Below are 19,665 nucleotides of genomic sequence, written 5' to 3'. Positions count from 1 at the left end.
CCCCACACCCACATCTCACTAACAATAATGGATTTGGGACCTAATCAGGCATTAAAAGAGAGGATTAGTGAGCTGCAAACTGCAGCAATCGCAACTCAGTTTACAGTGCATGCAGGGGACTGGCAAAAATTACAAGGCATGCTTTCAGTAAATTAATGTCTATGTATCTGAAAAACCCATGTGGGCAGCAGAGACTGTTGGACTTATACTCAATGTATGTATATCACGATTATGAATGATCAGCAGAAAAAGCAACACAGAACAGTAGCTTAATGGGAAATGACAATAGAGCAAGAAGCAGGTACATGTAGGTGACTGTGAAGCACCGAATACAGTTCAACTGTGGTAGCACACACTACTGCCATACATTTAAACAACCACCTTTTCGAAGATGTGGGATATGTAGCATCCTTCTACAAGCTCTAGCAGGTCCCGGGAGTGTAAGGCCCACTTTTACCTGTGTTCAGAAAGGGTACTGTAAGGAGAAGATACGCTCCTAGTTTTTCTGCTTTGACTGCACTTAGGGCAAGGAGAGATTTAAGTAGAAGAGAAGAGCAGTAAGAGAAGCAGGGCTTGGAGGTTTCAGGGCTCGAGAGATGTGTAATTGTCTGCCTTGAGGATCCTTTCCTTGGCCGGGTGGATCATGAGAAGCAAGATCTTTAGATGGCCATGGGCTATGCCTACAGTAGCAAATAATTTGGTGCAGTAAGACTGCCTCTCAGTCACTGGAACGTGCTGAACTCCCTCCTCCTCCGGCTCCTGCCACAGGCCTGCCTGCAGGATGTGTGTGCAGCAGCTTGGCGGCTCTGGAGGGAGACACTGATGTGGGGCCATGGCACCTCTCCAGAGCCTTTGTTTCCACGTAGCCAGTCTGGCATCTGGAATAGCTGTCAGCCCTGCTGAACGAATGAAGGAGCCGTGCTACCATTTGTTTTACACATATATTACAATGTTTGTTGCACGGCTTTGAGGTGAAGTCATCCATACTGGGTCAGGACTGGGTATGCAGTTTCCGATCGCCGTTGATAGTTTCACGTAGCTGCTGCGTGAATGATTTCTCCTGCGGCTCACAGCCCCTGTGGAATTGCTTTTAGAGGTGTGCCGGCTCTCCTGGGCAGTCTGGTGATATTCATCCCTTCCCTGCAGATCTGAGCCCAAAGCTGTAATTCTGTCAGAAGCTTCGTCCCCGCTGCCAAGCAACATGTGTAGAAAAGCAGTACACTTACTGTGTTGGAAACAGGAGTATGCATAAAGGGGTGCTGATGCCAGCGATAGTGGGGAGGAGGTAAAAAAGGTACTTTACAGTATTACCTCGAAGGGACCTTCTGTGGGATCCAAGAATAGGAACGCTGGAGCTATGTCAAAGCGCTGTCATTTCTCCAGGTTCTCCACCATGGTGACAGAGTCCATGTGAGCAGCTGCTGCCACGTAGCGCTCACATAGTACGGACATGTCTGCCATGCTCTCAATGAGGTGTAATGGGACTTTAAGAGGATCACCTTTATTCTCCTGAAATCTGTGGGCTATTGCTTGCCGGTGCTTTCATATCACGAGCAGTCATGATGTTAGCAACCTCCTCCTTCTGCCAGCAAATTATTCTGCTACCCAGGAAACCTCTGTCCCTCTCATGGAATAACAAGCCCTACCACTTCCATAAGGGGCCCAAGTTGCAACTCTCTGAGTTTTCAGGAGGCTAAAGGCAGAAGAGAGAACAGTTGGCAAATGGATAGTAAGAATAAGATCTGACAAAAGAAATGAGGGGTTCAGCAAGTGGGATTGACAACAGAAGGGAAAGCAGCTGAAGACAGGAAAGGATTTCAGACTACAAGTGTCAGTGGATGATGGAGTGGTGGCAAAGAGCTGAAGGCTGGCAGATACTGGCAAATAGGAAGGTGCCTATGGCACTTGGCCCTTTACATATAGCACAAGAACCACTTCAGGATCTTGTGGGAGCTCTGAATAGTTTGAGAGTCTTCTTTTGGCACATGTGCTATGTAACATGCTGGAGGATCTTGAAGTAGTGCAGCCCACATATGGATTTGAAAGACGATGTTTCCACTTCCATGAAGTGCCAGAGTGGAACAGCATTTCACTGCCTTTCCCCAGAAGACACCTAGTTTGTGCTCCTCAAAACCACTCCGTGTGGTGGTGTGCTCCCCCTGCCCAGCCCCAACCTGACCTTTATTTCCCTGCTCAAGCATAACCCTGCTCAAGCGATAACCACCAGTGGCGGTCGTAATGGATGTGTCTGGTTGCGATGGCTGCATCCGGCTCAAAGTGGATTTGGGGGAAGCAGATAACAACACAATAGCCAAGGGCTAATTTGAGCAATGCGCCCACCTAACCACAGTGCTTGTCAAGGTCCGAGTCAAGCCAAGTTTGGAAGAAGCTAACACCTGTAGTCAGTATGCAAACATGACTGTGAGTCAATCATCTTACTCCGTAAATAGTGGACAGCCCAGGGCCTACTGAGCTCTCCTGCACAGCAGCAGGCTGCACGCCAGGATCTCCCCTTGAGTAGGGACGTCTCTCAAGGTTACATCTGCTGCAGAGATCCCTTACTCCTCAAGCTTGAGAGATCCCTTACCGCAATAGATCCTCAGTAAGTGATTAATAGCATGCTAAACTTTGAAATCTTAGCTAAGTGATAATAAAGGATTGATTGTGCATATATAATCCTTCAGACATAAACCGTTCACCAAGTCTGGGACTAGGAGTGCATCCAGCCACACCTAGACACCCTCTGAGAAGGAGTTCAGAATGCAAGGGGGTCCTTTCTGAACCTCATGACTCAATGGGAGGGTCTCCCTGACAGTTTTGTCTGACCCTGTCCTCTATGCAGTAAATAATCAAGTGTACCTTGCCATCGAATCTTGTTAAACCACTGTCACATTTAATATCAAACTTTGTTAAATCACTCTTTTATATCATTAAACATATTGCGGCTTCTCTCTTAGGAGTGAAGTGCGTCACTCCATCCGCGACACTCTGAGAACCAGACTAGCCATAGAAGCAAATGTGAGCTTTGCTTCGAAACCACACCACTGGGCTAGACAAAAGCACTAAAGGCAGCCACTGAACCCAGGGCATGCACGTCTCTTGCACATCTAGCTTTTTTGAGAGGTGAATTACAGCTCCCTTATCTTCCACACCTGAGAGAAGAAGAGAAGGACCTAAAGTATATCTTATGCCTCCTGGCAAAGGGTGTTGCCTTTTTTATGGGTAGGTCTTTTTACACTGACAGCCTGTCAATGAAGGGGTCCTGTGACATGGCTTTTCTGTGGTCAGCATGTAAAGCAGGTGGTCCAGTAAGTTTTTAGTGTAGTGTGTAGAAGGGATGAATTACTTCCCCTGCTCAAGAGAACAGTGGTGTTATGTGCACGAAGGAGAGACAAGGGAGAGCTGCCATCTGCTGTTGGAAACGTTCTGGTTCATCTTTTAGCCCAGGCACCGCTAACTGCTGCAGGTGACTCATGAATGCCAGTGACTCCCATCCCACTGTTTTAGCACACAGAGCAATATTTCTCAGGGGGTCCAGGAAATCCGCACCCATCGTGCCCTGGGGAGAAGTAAAGTTTGCCCTGAAGTGCTGCTGTTGTCGTTTCAAACCTAGGAAAAAGACGATGGATTTTCCTGACCTTTCAGACCATCCATACCAACAGCAAAGTAAAGCTGGAAGGTATGGCAAAAACCACTGTGCCTCCAGGAGGGAGTTTAATGGAATAATCAACAACATTTTCAAATTTAAGCCATAGCTAGTCAATTAAGTCAGTGTTTAGACCTGATATCTACAATGGTTTGGTTTGGGTTGGGTTGGGTTTTTTTTCCAAAAGCTGAGCGCTCTCTATTACAATGGAAATGAAAGAATTACTGATGCCCTACACTTCTAAAGTCTGGATACTTACGGTGAGAAAAAAATTATTAATCATCTACTGAAAAGACAGCTCATTTACTGAAAATTTGCTTTGAGTCAATCAAAATTATTTATCAACTTCTGAAAACACGTTTACTCTTACTTTCTAAATGACATTTTAAGCCAGTTTAGCTAAATGTAATTTACCCTTTTTTACAAGAAGAGACATCCAAATATTTAATACGAATTAAAGAAAACATTTCAGTCATTTAAGTTAATTTTGTTTAATGCTTCAATTAAAAAAAAAAAAAAAAAGCACTGAAAATTCTGCATACAAAGGTACTCCTTGTTTGTATTTTTTTCCAGTAGAGAAAATGAAGAAAAAAGCCATCCATATCACCCTAGTCATTTACAGGGGAACCACACAATTCAATAATTCAGGACCAGATCTTTCACAAACAAATAAAAACTCATATTACAGCAGTGTGGTGCTGATTTGCTCTGCAAGTAAATACTTTTCAGTTATTCTGTTGAGTTTTTTCATTGCAAATTGGTATTTTTCCAAAGGACAAAATGAAAAAAAGAGTAATTCTAGAGTATGTGTATTAAACTCAATTTTCCAGCAGGAATGAAGGCAGGGGCAGCAATAGCAGCTGCAAATGAGTGTTCAGTCAATTCAGTTGTTTGCATTGGTGAATTTTTGAGTAGTGAGGCTCTGCTCTAGCAGATGCATACATTTAAGGGTCTAAATATAAACTTATAGTCCATATGTGAAGCTGTTGGCATATTTACCTTTTAAATGAAGACTGGGTTATTTTTCAAAAATAAAAGTGATAGTTCAAAAAGAAATTATTGATTTAATATAGTAATTATGGGATAAAAGCCAAGGCCTGGTATATGTCAGACAAAATCCTAAGACTTATCCCCCAAACAGATAACATGAATTTTGTCCCCAATATACTTCAGAGGGGAAAACCCTTAATCCAACTGTGGTAATGCTTTTAACTTAAACTAGTCAGTCTATGAGAGGGTGTCATTCAAAACACGAATTAGGGATCTCACCAGCAGCTGTCACACTCACACTCAGCTGGGCTGAGTCAAGAGAAGTAAATTCAGAGGAGAACAGGTGAAAACCACCCTGCAGGGTGGCTGTACCTCATGCTGACTGCTTCTGATTTGAAAACCTGCCCAAAACACACCAGTGTGTATTTTTCTTGGGGTGATTCTGTGGGTTTTCATCTGCGTTTTCCTGAGAGCGGAGGCAGCAGCAGGTACAACCAGCAGATGGTGCAGCTGATTGCTTCCTCTGCAGGGACTCAGGGTTAGCAACTGGTTTTCCCAAGGTGGGTTATAAGGTGTGCTGGAGAGAGAAATAAAACAACACCGTTATGTGGCAAGTCCTTAATAAAGTTACTGATGTTACTCTGGGAAGAAGGCACTACAGTTTCTTCTGTTCCTACACTGAGGTTTCTAAGGTCTGGGGCAGCTTCTGATGCTTACCAGTTCTCCCACCGCTCCACTCACACTACTGCCAAGATGGCTTGAACTCGGCAGGGCAGAGGCAGGTTTCCAAAACCCACGCACCCCTTCCCCCCCGGATGCAAAGCGTGGTATGGAAAGGAGCATCTCAGCCTTTGTGCAGTCTGTTTGTAGCCTTTTCCTTTGAGAAGACAAAGGTGAAAATGTAAAGCTGTGCAAAGCAATCTCAGTAGCTGAAAAAATGCTGAGCTCCCTTCGAAACTGAAAAGAGAGCTGGAACCCCTGAGGTCCCTGCAGCACAAACTTACTGCAGCACAAACTTACTGCACCGTAGGATGATGACGCTATCCCAACAAGTGTCAGACGCTTTGGGGCTGAATCACTGTCTCGCTGAACTGGGCGGATATCCTCAGAGCTGCAGGCTGCCACAGGATGGCCACGGAGGGTAAGAAACTGCTCCAAAGCAGAAAGAAAACAAATTAAAAAATCTTTCAGAGGCTTGCCAATAAAGTTTCTTTGGCTCTGTGTCTGGGCATCATTCCCAAATTCAGCCTCTCGCCCTCAGATAAAGCACTACAACCTGGAATGGGAGTCAGATGCGTGGGAAGGGAGTGCATGTATCTGTGCCTGGGCTGGAAAACATATGTACTGTAATGCCTAGAAAAAGCTTTTTGCTTTGGGCCTTGCTCCAGAAAACCTTTTACATTGCTTTTACAACTGTCCCCTGTTGCTTGGGACTGCCCAGATGTTTAACCCAGCCCCAAGGACAGGGAGACTGAGGAGTTTTCCTTGCGCTCTTCCCGCTGCCACCCAGATGTGGGAGCAGCCAGCCTTGGGCGCACCACCTCCGGCCCACACGTCTGCTCCTCAAGAGGTGGGCGAGAAGAGATGGTCGCCTCAGGCCGCGGGGTGACCCGTCCACAGCAACGGGACCCACAGCTTCTGGCTTTATCTGACACATCGAGCGGATCAAGTCCCAGCCTCAGCAGGGAGGGGGGACAACCAAATACCTTCGGGGGCAAAGGAGGGAGAGAGGAAGAGAAGATCCTGAGAGACTGTCGCTGGCCTATTCCTACCATTTCATCGTGAGGTTCTATGACTCCGTGGATTGCTTGTTACTTTTTTTAAGCCCGTATCCCGGAATTTGGTAACTGTGTAAGGATTTTAGCTGTTCTCAAGTTAAAAGCAAACACGAACCGCCACCATCAAACCGTATGTCCTCAGCCTGCCAGATCGCAGAAAGAAGCTGGAAAAACTGCGGACAGCTTTCTGTTTCACCTCACGACTTTAAAATCAGCCTCTTCCCGGAGGGCGGGAGTTGACTTCTGGCTGGAAGACGGCAGGGCGCGCTTAACCCAGGGGAGCCGCAGGTGAAGACGACCGCAACGCCCGAAGCCCAGGAGCAAGGTCGGAGAACCGGGGAAAGGCTTCGCCAGGGCCACAGCCAGGCTCGCCGGCGGGAAGGCTGAGGAGAGGCCGGGGCAACTCTGCCCCTTGCCGCTCCCCTGGGCGGGCCGGAGGCCTGACAGGAGGCGCAGACCAGGCCTGACAGGGGGAGCCGGCGGAGGCCGGCCGGGCCCGCGGGGGATCGTTCCCGCCGTCACGCCTGGGCGCCCCGGCCGGCAGCGCCCTGGCTGACGGGGTCTGGGGGCGCCCGGTAACGGCCCGCAGGCCCCGCCCCGGCACACCTCGGCCCCGCCCCTCGCCGGTAACGGCCCCCCCCGCCGGCCCGCCCCGGCACACCTCGGCCCCACCCCTGGCGACCTGCCGGCTCGGCTCGGCGCGGCGCGGCTCGGCCCGGGGCGCTCGCCGGGCGGCGGCAGGGCCCTGGCTCGGCGGTAAGGCTGTTTCCTCACGGGTGGCGGGGCCCCGAGCTGCCCTAACGGCCAGCGCCGCTCGGGCCCCGCGGCCGCCTCGGCGGCGGCTCTGTGTGTATGTGTGTGTGTGTCCCGTTCCCCCCCCCCCGCCCCGTCAGTGGGGGGGGCTGAGGCACGGCCGCGGCCCTGCGCTCCCCGGGGGCTGTGGAGCGAGGCGGCTCGCCGTGCCCCCCCCCCCCCGCCTGCCGCCTCCTCCTCCTCCTCCTCCTCCCCGGGGGCGCGGCTCCCCGCGGCGGGCGGGTGCCGGCGCTCAGCCCGCGGTGCCCGGTCAGCGCCGGGGGCTCGGGCTGGCCGGCGGGCCGGGGACGGGCTCCCCGCCGCCGCCCCCCCCCGGGGCTTCCCCTAGCCCCGCTCCGCCGTGCCCCCCTCTCCTGGGTGCCCCCCCGTGTCCCCCCGAGCCCCGCGGCGGGGCGGGCGAGGGTCGGCGGCCGGCCGGTGCTGTGCCGCCTTCCAGCTGAACTGGGGCCGGCGGGGGGGGGAACCCCAAGGTTTGTTCTGTCTGTTAAGCACAGAAAGCACCGGCCGGCGGCTGCTGTTTCAGGTCGTCCGTCGGAAGAACGCTTGAGGAGATGTGATTAATGTAAAACGATAAATGCAGTATTGCCTGCGTAATTTACGGATGCCGAACTGGACTTACTAAGTCTGTCTTAATCGCTTAAATAGTTGGAAACACTGTATTTTTCACAGGATTAAACGGCCGGTGCCCCTGTCGCTGCAAGCCACGTTCACCTTTCCAGTAATGGTTCGGACAGGGAAAGCCCATGCGAGCAAAAAGTACTGTTTGACTGTGCGCGAGGTGGATGAAGTAGTCATAGAAAATATTTCATAAGTGCTGGATGTTGTCTATAATTATTTTGGTTTGTCTCCCATATACTCAATCAGTACTCAATTAATATCCAACAGCTTCTGTTCAGTATTTGCTGAACGTTGTTGCCTCAGTTAATGGCTTGCTTGTGGTGTGGGCAGATAGTTAAAAGTGTAAATTTTAAATAATTTTGCCTACAGCGATTTTTAGTTGTATAATATTGGAATGTGTTTATTCTAATATCAGCCTAATTCTTTCTCCTACCTTATCAGCTATCTTTCTTTTTTCCTACACAGCCCTTATCACAGAAGTATTTATTTAGAATTCTTTCTTTGCAGGCTAATACCTTACACAGAAAGTGAGACTGAGTAACATGCACATGCTGATTACTGGAGGAGACGCTGAAGGACATCCTGTTTTGATTTAGCAGTATTATCATTCTTTGGGGTGAAATGAAGAATTTGAATCTGGTTTGGAAACATTCAGATTTCTAATGCAACTGAACTTCAGTAGCCTTTTTTGCAGTTTGGATTCCAACAAATGAATTTTTCTTAAAGATGCAGAACCTGTCACTAACAGAAAGTCTTACTAAGGCAGACAAATCATACCGGATGTCTCTAAAAGACCTAGCAGATGAAGTAGGTGGTATGTCTCTCTATGAAGGTGACTGTAACTTGAATGAAAGGACAAATAATGAAGAAATTATTAATCTTGAAGTAATGCAGCAAAGCTTCCCTGTAGTGACTAGCAAAGGGAGAAGTTGTGAGGTGTTTTCTGAGAGCAGTTATAGTACCTCAGAACCCAGCGGTTCCTGGGGTGATTTTGAAGGCTTCGAGGAGTCCTTAGACAAATCGGAGAGATTCAGTCATAATCTTGAAGTTTTGCTGAAGTCAACAAAAACCTCTAGAGTTGATACAGACTTAAGCAGCGGACATTGTAGCACTTCTGTTGGTGACTTTTGTTCTGAGCCATCTCTACACTGTGGGATACCAGACGCTTCGAGCTCTCTAAATGAGGTATGTGTTAATAGCAAATCAAAGACCAGAAATGTTTGTGTTACTGCTTCCTACATCTCAAGATTTATATCTGAATGTCTCTTCCATAGAGGATAATGTTGTATAGGGAGAGAAACCATCAAGCTACTTTGCAGCTAAATCAAGTGGAACAAAAGCAACTTCTTTACAGTGTTTGGCAAATACTTAAGTTATCCTGCTGGAGAGCTTTAAAGAATGATGTGCTACTTTGCTTCTAGACACTAGGAATAAGCAAGCACATAGAAACTATGAACCTTGCCCTGAAGCACATGCAATTTAAAAGCTAGGCAAGAATGAGCATAGGAAACAAAAAATCGGGAAGGTGGGTAACAAAACCAGGGTGGACAAAAATTCTGAGTTGCCTGCAAGCTTACTGAAGTAAACCGACATAACATTGAGTTAAAAATTGGCAAAAACAATAACTTTTGTTACGTAATATACTGCCTGAATAATCCAACAATCTTTCTGGAATTTTAGACTGATGGTGGGTGGAAGTTAATGACAAAGTGAATAGAAATAATTTAGTATCATCCATTTTTTTAGCATAGGATGTTACATTCTCTCATACAGTGTTGGAACTGATAATGTGAATAAATAATATAATGTGTCCTTATCAGCACAAAAAAAAGGCTTAAGGGTTATACCTTGTTGCAATGAATGTGTTTCCATGTTTACCAAACATGCATCACCAAAGTGAGGAAAGTAACAAAAGGAAAATAAGAATGTACAAATGCAAAACAGAACGCTCTCATTCTTACTACTTTTTTCCAAATGTTTTAATTTAGGATAAAAGAGAGCAATCTACTAAGACTTCCACGGGGTTAATCAGTAGCAGTAATAGCTTACTGCTTGTAGTCTGTTAGATGGGTTTTAGTATGCATAGGGAACTGAGGGTTTTCTGCAGACAGGCTTTCCTGCCCTTGCCTGGGAACTTCACCTGCTGCAGAGGTGTTACTAGGAAAAGCACAAAGATGCACGTGGGATAAGCTGTCCAGCACTGATAGAAGTGGAGATCACAAGATACCTGGTTATTGGTATGCATAAACAGAGAATTTAAATTGTTCGTAATGCTGGAAATTGGGGACAAGAAGTCTTAGGTTGAAAAAAGAGAGTATGTAATGACTGGAGCTGAAATAGAGTATAGCAGAATGTTTGGTTTCTTTCCAAAAGCAGTAGATCTTAATCTTACTGAAGCTTTTGCTTTATTTTTGCATTTATTAAAGGCAACGGGAAATGTCCAGTACAAGCTAAATAAGTTAACCATGCCTAGGGTTTCAAGTTGTCTTTTCTTGTCTCAGGGTAGAGAAACAGCTGCAGAGCTGTTGGAAATTTCTTTGGGTGTAGAATATTTGGGTAGCTGTCCTTCGTCCCTGTGCTTTTTGTATTGTTTGTTTGGGATCATACACTCTTCAGGTTGGGGCTCTGTCTTCTGCATGGTCAGTAGAAAAAAGTCCAGGTAGGTTGGAAGGGACTTCTAGAGATCATCTGAGGTCAGAGGTCTGACCTTCAATATCTAATGCTTCAGTTAATTAAACGATGTCAGTCTGGAGCAGAATCATTTTTTTTAAGATTAAAACAATCACTAATTAATTTCCTTGCAGTAGCTGGGTATTTTGCCTACACGATTGAATAACTTTGAGGATTTTTCATGTGTTCTTTAAACACAGGCCTTTGTGAGAGGGACTAGTGCACTTGCTTAAGCACTGGAGTATTCTGATATAATAGGATATAGAGGATTTCGTCAAAAAGCACGAATGTGAAATTTGTGCATTCATATTTTTATAATTAGTACAAAGCTACAAGGTAAATGGAAATGTACCCAAATTTTGTTTTAGAAACAGCCGCTGAAGTAGACAGTAATAAATGTTATTAAAAAAAAAATCTTGCATTTTTCATCTGGCTTGGCTAAACTGTAAGCTAGTGACTTGTATCAATGTTGGAGCAATGTCACAGACTCTAAGAAGATACTATAAATGAGGCAAACCTGTGCTTCCCTTGATTCACACTTCTGTGGCTGTAATTTCCCCCCCACCCCAAGGCCAAGAGCAGCTGCCTGACTTTTGCTTAGCTCCTGTCTCATTTAGGTTTTGGTACTTACTTGGAAGTTTTTTTTCCTTGATGATGACTCTCCATGTATGCTTTAGCAAGTGTGCTTTCACAGACTTCTGCTTCTCTGACATCTTTCTCTTCCATGTAGTATCCCTGTTGTAAGTTACGTCTACTGAAATAGTTTACAAATTGATTTAAAGTATTATGACACTTTGGGCAAGATTCAAAGGATTTTACCTAAGGAATCTTTGAATGTCCCAGCAGTTGCCCTTCAGGATAGGCAGTTTAGCAAGGCCTTACTTAAGGAGGGAGCAGCGTGGGGCACAAATTCTATTTCTAGAAGCATGCTTAGAAGTACAGAAGCCTTCTACCAGCTCTGTTGATTTTGCCCACTCATCATTAGATTAAATCCGTACTCTCAGTATTCACTGCACTTGTCTGAGTTCAGTACAATGAAACTGGAAATATCTCAATTTATTTCAGCTGTTTGAATTACAATTAAATGAAACTGTCAAAATACAGACAGTTTTTCAGATTAAATGGTTGATTGCTAGGCAAAGAAAACAAACTGACTGGTTTCATTCTCTAGTTTTCACACAACATTGCTGCTCCCGGATTGCAGTCCCTCTGCAGGGTGTTGAAGTCAATTAATTGCTTTGATTTAGAAAATTGCAGTGATTCCTTCTTGGAAGGAATAAAAGGACAAAGCGTCTGGACCAGATGGCATGATAACATCCCTTTAGGATAGGATGTAAATTATGCACATTTTGCCTTGTATATGTATTTCTTAGTCTTCAGATAACCCTGTTACTTCCAGTAGGCCTGTTTGGATCACTCATGTGGCTATGTTCAGTCCTCCAAACCTCCTCCTCATCAGTGCTGGAGGAGGAACAAGTATGTAAACCTGGCTGTGATTTTTTAATCAGATAGGCTGGAAAAAAGTTTGGTGCAAATGCAAGGATATACAGACATACTCACCCGAGCTTTTATGCAGACTTACACAGTGCAAGTATTTATTGGTGACTATAGCATTTAGTATTTATGTTACATTTGGCTGAATTAGGTGTGTTTGAATACTAAGTTAGCAACACAAGCTTTTGAACTGATGTATACATCAGTTTTGACTGGGACTGAATTAGCTGAGCAAAAGGAGGAGTCTTGAGTGCTAATGGGCAAACCAGTCTATAATTTAGTAGCTGGGAAGCTTGAGACTAAGGTTCATCAGAAACTCTGGGACTCTTACTTCTCCTCCAATAATTTTAGGTAAGTATACTCAAAACAGTGAACTATGGGCTAGTCCCTCTATGCCATTAATAAAAATTTTAAAAACAATCAATAATACAATCGTTAGAAACATTGTAGTCTTTGGACTAGGTAATTCATGAAGTGGGGGGGGATGGCCTGTACAACACATGTAATAAAACTCTGTTTTTTCTAGGCATACCACAGCTATGAGGATATATTTAAATTGGGCTTTCCAGAAGTCTTTGTATCACAGTCCAGAGAGAGCATAAGAAGCTTAGATCAAGTACTTGATACAAATAATGAAGATGTTGGGATTCCTGAACTTACGAAGAATCAACTTTGGTAATGAGTTTAGATCAACAGTTAAAACAAAAAAATTATGAGGTTCCTCAGCAATTACACTGTTTATTTCATAATTTAAAAATCAGTGGTACTTGCAGGTGAACTTAAAAGATTTTTTGATCACTATGCTCTTCAGCATGTAGATCTTACCAATTTTGTATTGTGTTGTTAAAGGAAATGGATTGTGTTTTAGCCATTGGAAAACAAGGAAGGGAATATATCAAAATTACAAATTCCTGCTTAGGGTTTTCCTGCTGTTGCTGTACCTCCTTATGACTAAGCCTCTGGAATTCCAGAACACCCAACAGGCAGCCTGTACTTCCTGTTCCCTTGTCCTTTCTTTGCGACACGTCTGACTTATTTCTCCATCATCTGAGGCAGAAGCATTGCTGCTGCTTCTACTGACAAGCCACTCGCCTTTTTTTTTTTTTTTTTCTCCCTCCCCGGTTTTCCCAGGTGGTAACTTCTTCTTACGTTTAACCAGATGTGCTTCAGAATCTGTGGTGCATCTGGCTTCTTTCCTGGGGTTACGTTAATAGCAATTAGTATCATTAACTTAGCTTTCTCTTAAGACAGCTGGAATACTTGTAGATTTGTTACGTGTTTTTGAAGGATCAGCAGCTTCTGAGCAGTGTCGTTACTGAACAGTATTGTAGTTATTTTTGCATACATCTGAGGCTTTGAATCTAGAAAGCTGGATCAGACCATACTTTGGAAATATTGTAAGAATCATAAGAAATGTAGTTAAAATGTGGGCATCCTTTTGGCCAGTTCCTTGTATATGCATTATATTTTAATCAGCCTGAAACTTCTGGAGAAATATGATATATACGTAAAAGGGACTGCAATATTATAGCAGAGTACCAACTACAGACAAGAAAGCCCTGATCTACTCTGGTGATTAACAAAGATCAACGATAATTGCATCCTGTACTAAATTAAAAGCAACTGGATTTATATAGGATGAATGCAATATAAGAACTGAAAGTATTATGTAGAGGGAGCTCTTTTAATTCTCACTGTTTCAGTAGTGTGTGCCTTTGGCTTGTTTTGTAGTACGTACATGTCCAGAGCAGATGCAGGTCACCCACCTGAGCAACAGGCTGCTGCAGTGGAGAGGCATGACTGATAGGAAGGAGAAGGGTTTGAGGGACAGAAAATGCAAAGTGCAGAATTAATAGGGCTGAACTCTACCCACATTTCACAGAAGCAATTGAATAATACAAGTTGTTGGCATAAAACCATCTCTGAAATATGCTTCTAATGCACTTCTTATCTGAGAAGCCCAAACATAGTTATGTTGACTTACTGTTTCTGTTAATTGTCATGCAATCTTATTAGTACATTGGGTTGATAGTTTGAAGGAAGGTAAAAAAGAGCTTTAAGGTAAGTTGCTTTTTAGATCAAGGTAGGCTAGTACATGACTCTATGTAGTGAAAATAACTTGGTTATGTATGTTCACTGGAAACTTTGTACACCTTACGACCTCAAATGGTGTTTTCTTTCCTAGCATCGATTCTGGAAATATATGGAGAACACTCAGAGACTTTGATAATACCCCCAGCTTAAGACATCCCTGGAGTAAATCTCATTGCCAAGAAAACCTCTTGAGTGTTCTTGGAATAGATGCAAATCAAAAGGTAATTGAACAACGGTTTCCTAGTATGCCAGCATAAACACTTAGTTATTAATCTGATTTCCTGTAAGTTACACATGCAGATGCATGAGGAACTAGATCTGGGTGAGTCATAAGTGTTTTTTTACAGAGAGCCTTTTAAAATGATAGTCTAGTGTTTTCTCATCATTATGGGTAAGTAACTATGAAATTGTGCAGGATCAAATTTTGATCATCTTTACATTGAATTCTCCACTATGTAGCGCCCTGTTGTTAGGTGGTACATTCAGCTTTAGTATAGGTGTAGGATTAGCTTTCAGATATGTATGCAGTAAGATGGTTTTCTTTTTTTGCTCAGAGTATGAGCAAATTGTTAGCCTCTAATATCTTTCCATTAAGTGAAAATCAGATTTGAATCAGAGAGGCTGTTAAAGTAATTACTGGATGTTTTTACTGTGTACAAACTGAAAGTGTGTTCCACTTCCCTTTTCCTCAGATTATTCTATCTGGTTTTGCAAGGCTTGAGGAAGAGTACATTTTAATTTAAATCGAGACCAAACCAACAGCATTGAAAGATCTCAAAAAGAAATATCTCTGTTTAATCTCTTGTTTTGAGAGGATAAAGGTATCACAGAGTTTAGTATTCAACCTGGTTATTTAGTTGGGATGATTTAGTCACATGTGGTTTTCAGAATTAACTGTTCCAATTGATAATTTGATTGCTGAACATGAGGGGGGTATTGCATTCAATTTTGATTTTATGGACATATTTGACCTTTCATGCAAGTTATGTACAAACAGAACAACGGTGCTGAAGGTATAGGACCTATTCTGCACTTGAAAGTCACTTTTATAGAACTGTCACTTAACAGGAGAGAATAGCAGACATGTCTCCAACATAGTCAAACTCCCCTTCTGTTCCTTTTGCCCATAGATACATCAGCATTAAATCAGTGCCCAGGCAGCTTAAACTTCTGTCATTACTTCTGTTACTGGAAAATTGTATTGCTTTTAACAATACTGATGAAGATGTATTTCTCAGCTATTTTCTGGTGTAGGTTAAGGCTGATTTTAATTGGAAATGGCTTTTTTATCAATTTAAGTCACAACTAGATTCATGTGTGTAGAACTTGTTTGGGCATAAAATTGTTTTAATGCAGGGGGGGCACATGATAAATCAAAATACAGCTTCAGAAAGTAAAATTTAGTGGTTATTCTTATTTGAGGGAAACTTCTCTTTAGGTTATATGCTTTGAGATCACATAGAAATTTGTAAAGAAAATGTAAATTATGTTTTATTAGGACTTTTCAGAGACCCTGGATGGCATTTTTGAGGAATCAGATGCTAAAGACAATGACGACTTTGGATTTGATGGATTCAGTAGTAATAACTGCAGAGCACTGATCCAGACCAAGGTAAGAATTGCTCTGAAAGCAAGCACTTCAGAGAACCACAGAGTGTATTTTACATGTTCCTCTGTGCTGTAGCCAGCTGTTCTAGTATATGTCCTAATGTAATTGTTTAGTTCTGATAAAATTGTTTAGGTGTGGAGTTGTTTTTTGCTCTTGAAACCTGACAGCTTTAGAAAAGGTACAATATAATGTACCAAATGCAAAGCAACATAATATGGGGGATACTGAAACAGGTTATTCATTACATAAGCTGGACTTTAGGCCAAATTACTTATTGGTTGAGAGAGAGCAGCGATATATAAAATGTAGTCAGGATGCTTTGATGACAAAGGAAGATAAGCGTGTCTATAGAAGGATCAACATGTTGATCACTGATGACTGTAACTCGCTCCTAAAATATATGGTAAGGGAGATGTTAGAAGCAAAGCTTGTAGAGAAGAATTTGCATTCAGACTTGCATTTCAGATATTCAGAATGATTCAGATTTGGTTTGCTCACACTCGAGGAGAAAACAGAAGCTACTTAAGGAGGAAGGCAGAATTGATGTTAAAATTACAAGGATTTGAGAACATTAGTTTTTAAGCTGTGTTATAAAACATGTAGAGAAATGAAATTGAAATACTTTGTAGTTAGTGCGTTTACATCTTTGGTCAAACAGGCCTTAATAAGCTCTGTTTCTTTCTTTCTAAAGCAATGCAAGTTGGAAGGAAAATTCTGTCATTCCCTGTTGCTTTAAAAAAAATCAGTCATGTTCTGTTTTTAACAATTTTGGATGAATATTCTTAACCCAAGGTCGTTTCCTCAGTGGAGAATAAACTTGAGCAACTGTTGTTGCTGTGGAGGTGCAGCACAGCAGGTTTGAGGCACACTTTCATTGCTCTGTTTTATTCTGTTTACTGCATTGGACAATGAAGATGTATAACCATTCTGGGAACTTTGTGCATAAGAGATGTTAGGCTGGAGAAATCAGAAATAAAACCGGAAGAGGCTGTCCAGCTTATTCCTTCATAATTCAGTTCTGCTTTCTTCAATGAGTACATGAGGGTGGGATCACAGTAGCTTACACATACTTGGAAATGTATAAAATATAGAGACAGGGTTTAGGCAAAGGAGAAGTGGTTCAAGGTAGATGAAGACGGAGTAGAAGTAAAAAGAATCATGATACAAAGTTAAGGTAAATGGACAGTATTTTTCTGGAGTAGCCTCTGAAGAGAAAGGACAAGCCCTGCAGCTTGGTGTCTCAAAGTAAAGCTCATTAGGAAACGGACGTTGCCATTTCTAATTTTAAGTGAGTTAAATCATATAATGGGATGTTTTCCATTTATCTTCCTAGTTAAGTCCTTTTTTTTTTTCTTATGCTAATTTTATTTTTATGAAAACTGTATAAAAATTAGATTGAAATATGCAAAGTGATTAACTTACTGTAGGATGGAAAAAATTAACTTAAGGTTTTTTTTGTTTTTTTTTTTTACTCAGCTTTCTGTATCACCTGATTCCAGACATGGTCATCTTTTCACCTCTAACCTCTTTTTGAAAACCACATCGTCAAATGGAAACATGCAATATATAACAATCCCAAGGAAGAAGCACATTTTTGCTACACACAACCTAAACCTAAAAATGAAATTTTTCAGTAGTGATGTTTGTTGAATCAAATGCACTTTTTATTCTTTTTTTTTCTTTCTTTTTTTTTTTTTTTTTTTTTTTTTTTTTCTTTTTGAACTGAATGTAGTTTACCTTCATTTTGTTACTGGCTTGGTACTATAAGACTACATATGGTCTTTAGGAAAGTGACATGTTACTGGATATGAGGTACCTAAAGCCACATTATTAGAAGATATTTATCCTATTTAGTTGTGAAGTCAAAGGTGTAATTTTGTCCCACTCAGTTTTGCTGCAGGGTCATCTTTTACAGTAAATCCAGCTGCAATCACACTTTAAAGATACTCTGGTGGACTGTTCTCCTGAACTACTGACCTTTCAGGCCTTAATGCTGCTTTGATCAAAAACCTTGTTTCCCTCCCAAAATCTAAACACACCTCAGGGTGTGTTGTAAAGTGTGCCTTGTCACCATCTCTCCTCGTATTTGGTCTTGCTTGGATCAGCTGAGGTCTGCTACTTTGCTACTGCTGAACATACAGAGAGGAGCCTTCTACATCTGGTGGCTTTCACCGGGGTTTAGGAAAATAAAACTCTTAACTCCTGTCTGATAAAGCCTACTGTGGTGATATGGGTAGGGTCAGTGAAACGTTTTGTTCTGGCATTGGTTTTTAACTGAAATAATTCACCTCTCTGAAGCTGATTTTAACAGGATGTTTTGGATTCATTCAGCTACCAAACACTTATACCATGCATAACCATGCTCGTTAGAGCTTAACAGGGGTGTAGTTCAGGACTTGCACTGCACAATGCTGTAAATTGCTGCCCTTTTAAAACTTTATAGTAACTATTGACTATGTTGCCCATCTTCCTGCATGCTTGAGTGCCAGAGGGGATGCACTTCACTATCATTCATATAATCTACGGTGCTGCCTCGCCAACTCCAACAGCTTTATTTATTCATTGGTATGCAAGTTACTAATCCATTTACTGCTTTGGCCATTCTGAATATGAGAATTTTATATGGCTTTTTATTTTAAAGAGTTGCTAAGTACTGCAGCTGGTATTTTATGTGTTAAAAGCAGGGAACAAACTTGGATATTCCAAAACTAAGTCAGTTAATTATTTAATGATGTGCCTATTCTGTTCTTAGAATTAAAAATAATGTAAAGCACTGGCAGACTCCAACCCTTAATCTAGTAAACTGTTCAGCAGTGAAATTACAATTGCTGTAATAACTTGCAACTTTAGTAATGTTTATGATACCTCAGTGCTATTAGCATAGGTTGAACTGTGTACTGGTTACTCAGTAAATTGTAACGGGCCATTTGGAAAAGTGCTATTTGGAAAAGTGCTATTTGGAAGTGGCTCAGCAGCTTCCCTGGCCTTAGAGGGAGTTCTGCTGTGCCAGACTGAAAAATCCGTGTGGATACATGAGCAGGGTTAACTGTTTCACTTAACACTGGATTTGAATTAATTTTCAGTTTCCCTTGTAAGTCTTTCAGAGCACTTAAACATGTATTAAATAGGTTGTAGTCATAAACTCACAAAATAGTAAATTGCCAGTAAATGATGAATGGATAGTTGAGGTTGGTAATAAACATTACTGAAATCAAGTGTAAGAATAAAGTAATATTTTTATGTTTTCAGACAAGCAGGGCCCTGCAGAGGGGCCTGAGGGGACAGTTTGTAGCAGGTATAGCACTGACTGATGCACCAGATCCCAGAGGCCGGCTTTTCTTCTGGGCTTCCATGTTTGCCTTTGCTTTTGCTAACATTGGACGAACATGTCGAAGAATGTTTTGTACTCTTACCCCAGGAGAAGGGTGACTTCTTCATCTTTCTCTCATAGTAGCAGGTTTCACAGCCCTGTCCAAGGTACCGATTGGGGAAAAAACAGTTTCAGCCCTTTTTAATTCGGGGGGGGTGGGGGGGGGGTGGAACAAACAAAAAACTATCTGGGGTTCCAAAGGTGATGGTCGTCTTCTTCTGGACAGATGCTTTGGGGCACCTGAGCCCATACTACCTGTAAAGTCTGGCTGTGCAAGACAACTGAGAGACTTTTTGACTCCTGTCTTCAGTCCAAGATGAGCAAGTTCATCTCTTCAGAGAAAAACACTAGCAGATTTGAAAGTACGAAGTAATTCAATTCAGCTTCAAGGTTGTGGGGTCCTGGCAGCCTGCCAGCCCTCATCAGAATTTGGACACAATCTGCGTATTTGGGGGTACTCACAAAGAAAATTGCACTCCGCTTCTCTTAACTGACAAGAGAGCACACTCAGGGAGACAAAACAAATTTTAACAGACCATTTTCAGGCATATTGCACTGTATAAAGTTGCCTTGCCTCCTGCTG

General features: G+C 42.7%; 2 protein-coding genes across 5 annotated transcripts; one reads left to right on the top strand and one right to left on the bottom strand.

Moving 5' to 3' along the window:
* Window positions 1-4,198: 4,198 nt before the first annotated feature.
* On the bottom strand, window positions 4,199-8,395 carry LOC115337291 (translation initiation factor IF-2-like). Its single transcript, XM_041128399.1, has 4 exons — window positions 8,361-8,395; window positions 6,631-7,258; window positions 5,657-5,785; window positions 4,199-5,513 (listed from the first exon to the last, which is right to left on the bottom strand). Exons 1-4 carry the CDS (start codon window positions 8,393-8,395, stop codon window positions 5,481-5,483), a joined length of 825 nt encoding a protein of 274 aa, XP_040984333.1. The 3' UTR covers window positions 4,199-5,480.
* Window positions 6,720-17,919, top strand: CLBA1 (clathrin binding box of aftiphilin containing 1). 4 transcript variants are annotated; one of them, XM_030005451.2, is made up of 7 exons: window positions 7,078-7,170; window positions 8,353-9,030; window positions 12,536-12,684; window positions 14,195-14,324; window positions 15,602-15,715; window positions 17,189-17,382; window positions 17,415-17,919. In XM_030005451.2, the coding sequence occupies exons 2-6, from the start codon at window positions 8,572-8,574 to the stop codon at window positions 17,360-17,362; spliced, it is 1,026 nt and encodes a 341-aa protein (XP_029861311.1). In that variant the 5' UTR covers window positions 7,078-7,170; window positions 8,353-8,571; the 3' UTR covers window positions 17,363-17,382; window positions 17,415-17,919. The 4 variants fall into 4 exon arrangements, with proteins under 4 accessions (XP_029861319.1, XP_029861311.1, XP_029861301.1 ...); XM_030005459.2 differs by lacking the exon at window positions 7,078-7,170 and adding an exon at window positions 6,720-6,739 and having other exon boundaries at window positions 17,189-17,919; XM_030005441.2 differs by having other exon boundaries at window positions 17,189-17,919.
* Window positions 17,920-19,665: the final 1,746 nt, after the last annotated feature.

The sequence above is a fragment of the Aquila chrysaetos genome, chromosome 2 (genome assembly GCF_900496995.4).
Source record: "Aquila chrysaetos chrysaetos chromosome 2, bAquChr1.4, whole genome shotgun sequence".
NCBI classification, from domain to species: domain Eukaryota; kingdom Metazoa; phylum Chordata; class Aves; order Accipitriformes; family Accipitridae; genus Aquila; species Aquila chrysaetos.
The sequence above is the reverse complement of the archived record's forward strand: the minus strand, read 5'-3'. Positions and strand labels throughout refer to the sequence as shown.

Excerpts from the sequence above, each read along its gene's own strand:
- CLBA1 (XM_030005459.2), top strand. The coding sequence starts at position 8,572 with ATGCAGAACCTGTCACTAACAGAAAGTCTTACTAAGGCAGACAAATCA. Across the intron at positions 14,325-15,601 it reads GAATAGATGCAAATCAAAAG|GACTTTTCAGAGACCCTGGA; the intron begins GTAATTGAACAA and ends ATGTTTTATTAG. Across the intron at positions 15,716-17,188 it reads GAGCACTGATCCAGACCAAG|CTTTCTGTATCACCTGATTC; the intron begins GTAAGAATTGCT and ends TTTTTTACTCAG.
- LOC115337291 (XM_041128399.1), bottom strand. The coding sequence starts at position 8,395 with ATGTGCATGTTACTCAGTCTCACTTTCTGTGTAAG. Across the intron at positions 5,786-6,630 it reads CTCCCGCCCTCCGGGAAGAG|TTTCTTACCCTCCGTGGCCA; the intron begins GCTGATTTTAAA and ends GCTTTGGAGCAG. Across the intron at positions 5,514-5,656 it reads CGTCATCATCCTACGGTGCA|GAAAAGGCTACAAACAGACT; the intron begins GTAAGTTTGTGC and ends GTCTTCTCAAAG.